Genomic DNA, 2,443 nt, shown 5'->3' with positions numbered 1-2,443 from the left:
CTGCTTGCCTGTGTGGCTGGCTGGGTTCACCAAAATGGTCGGTAACCTGCCGGGTTGTTGCAGGTCCCTTGGGCTCTTCTCACAGCAGTCCTGAGTGGAAACTGGCCTACCCGGACTGTTGGTACCCCCACCCACAGAAAGGGGAAAAATAACCCAAGGTGCGTGTATCTCTGTGTATAGGTGCAGGTGCAAACAGAGATGAGCAGAGTCCTGTGCATTAGTATAACAACCATACTGGAAGTTTTGTAGTTTCACAGTACAGTGAAAGAAGAGGTAGTTGCAGTAGTGCTTGAGGAGAGTAGAGTAGAGTAAAGGAGTTTGCCATAGGAGCCCTAATCCAGTGTAGCTTTGTACTCTGCTCGAATCTTGAGAGATATCTTTAGTAGTGAAATGTTACTCATACTCCTGTTTAGACTGTGTCTGACCGCCTTCTGCCCTCTGGTAGCATAAAACCCATCCCAGTAGGGTAGTACGAGCCCCAACCATGGTTATCTTGGTGTAGCTAGGTGTTCGAGTCCTGTCCGAGTCCTACCAGATACGTAGACCTTTGTATACTTGTTGCTTTGTCCTACTGAGGCTACCTAACCTAACCTGAAGTTAGAACTTTTTGACAGGTCCATAAAAGAGAAAGAAACACCAGTGGTGGGACACCACATAATAACATTGTTTTCTATGGAATCCCGTCTGGAGTGTATACACACAGTATACACTCCAGCCGGGATTCCATGCGGCCACACTCAAAACTGACATTGAATAGCGGCCACACGAAGTTGACAGTGCAGACAGAGTAAAAAGTGGCTCCGGACGCACTTTACATTGTCTACAATGGTTAATTAGAAGGTTGGCACACCTGAAAGTGCAGTACTGCAGTACCGGCTGTGGTGAACTTCACAGACAGCAGCAGTTCTGTGACGTGGCCGTGTCACAGAATGGCCCATGTCTTACAGCGTGTGGACCCTTCCAAATACAAAATTGTTAATGAATTTTATTGAAAAAATTAGTTGAACCCTAAGTCAGTTAGAGTGCTAATTGATCCAATGGGAAGTAGTAGAAATCTATAGTCATCTGAAGCTTTTGCAAAGGTTCAAGATTCCTTTTGCCTGAAAGCTATGGATTTGGAATAATCCAAACTGCTTGGGAAATTTGCCCAGAATTTAATTAATTCTGAATCGTTTCTCTCTTGTGTGGTCCTAAGATCACAACAGGTTAAGTATTGAGTTTGGTGAGGACCTTCTTCAAGGTATCTTTAACTTCTCGATTACTGAGACTGTAGATGAGAGGGTTCAACATTGGAGACACAATTATATAAAATATGGAGCTGTATTTCCCCTGATCTGTAGAGTACATGGATGAGGGGCCAAAATACATCAACATTGCCGACCCAAAGGACAAAGCCACCACCGCTAGATGGGACGTACAGGTGGAAAAAGCCTTAGACCTTCCTGCGGAGCGAATCTTTAGTATAGAGACTATGATACGAGCATAGGACAGTAAGATCAGCACAAGAGGAAGGAGAAGAATAATAAAACTGATGGAAAATATCTGGAGTTCACTGGACGAGATGCTCTCGCATGATAACTTTAGGACGGCCAGCATCTCACACATGAAGTGGTTAAGATGGTTAGAGCATATAATGATTGGAGACAAAAGTGATGGAACGGTACAAAGAGAAAAGCTTATGAAGAACACTAGAGCCACCAGCTTATAGCAAGTGCCCCAACGCATGAGTATGGGATAGTGGAGGGGTCGGCATATGGCAACATATCGATCATAAGCCATCACTGCAAGAAGCTGATACTCTGAGCCTTCGACTAAAAGAACGATGTAGATCTGAAGGGCACAAGAAAGGCCGGAGATCACCGGTTCACTAGAGACAAGATTGGCTAATAATTTTGGCAAAGCTGTTGTCGAACAACATAAATCAAGAACGGATAAGACACAGAGGAAAAAATACATGGGTTTATGTAACTGGGCATTGATGATGATGAGAATTATAATGAGGCTGTTCCCGGTAAACGTTACTATGTAGATGAGAAAAAATAAGATGAATAACACGGCATTTATCTTTGGGTCCGTGGTGAATCCAACGAGAATCAATTCAGTGATGACGGTTTCATTCTTTGCCTTCATTGTCTGAGATTTTACAATGCTAGGACTGTCAAATTTAAAGTAAAAAAATAAAATAAAAAGATACAAAAAACATGACATTGTGCTGTGGAGAATTTTTTAAATACAAAGACAAATAATTGACAAACAAATGCAAAAACATATGTAAATAAAGTGAAGTTCAAAAAAGCCATGGAGTAGACATGTATTCGGAGAGGCCAAGTCAGATTGGTTAGAAGATCCGCCATGTATGCAAATATTTTCTAGTTTTATATTTAAAATAAAAAAAATAAACAATTCTGATTATTAGATTCATAAAGATTTTCATAAACCAATC

The 2,443-nt window shown here is 41.6% G+C and overlaps 1 protein-coding gene across 1 annotated transcript; it reads right to left on the bottom strand.

Moving 5' to 3' along the window:
- Positions 1-1,206: 1,206 nt before the first annotated feature.
- Positions 1,207-2,130, bottom strand: LOC138795328 (olfactory receptor 5AR1-like). Its single transcript, XM_069974319.1, has one exon. It carries the CDS (start codon positions 2,128-2,130, stop codon positions 1,207-1,209), a length of 924 nt encoding a protein of 307 aa, XP_069830420.1.
- Between the last annotated feature and the right edge of the window lie 313 nt (positions 2,131-2,443).

The sequence above is a fragment of the Dendropsophus ebraccatus genome, chromosome 6 (genome assembly GCF_027789765.1).
Source record: "Dendropsophus ebraccatus isolate aDenEbr1 chromosome 6, aDenEbr1.pat, whole genome shotgun sequence".
Lineage (NCBI taxonomy): Eukaryota > Metazoa > Chordata > Amphibia > Anura > Hylidae > Dendropsophus > Dendropsophus ebraccatus.
The sequence above is the reverse complement of the archived record's forward strand: the minus strand, read 5'-3'. Positions and strand labels throughout refer to the sequence as shown.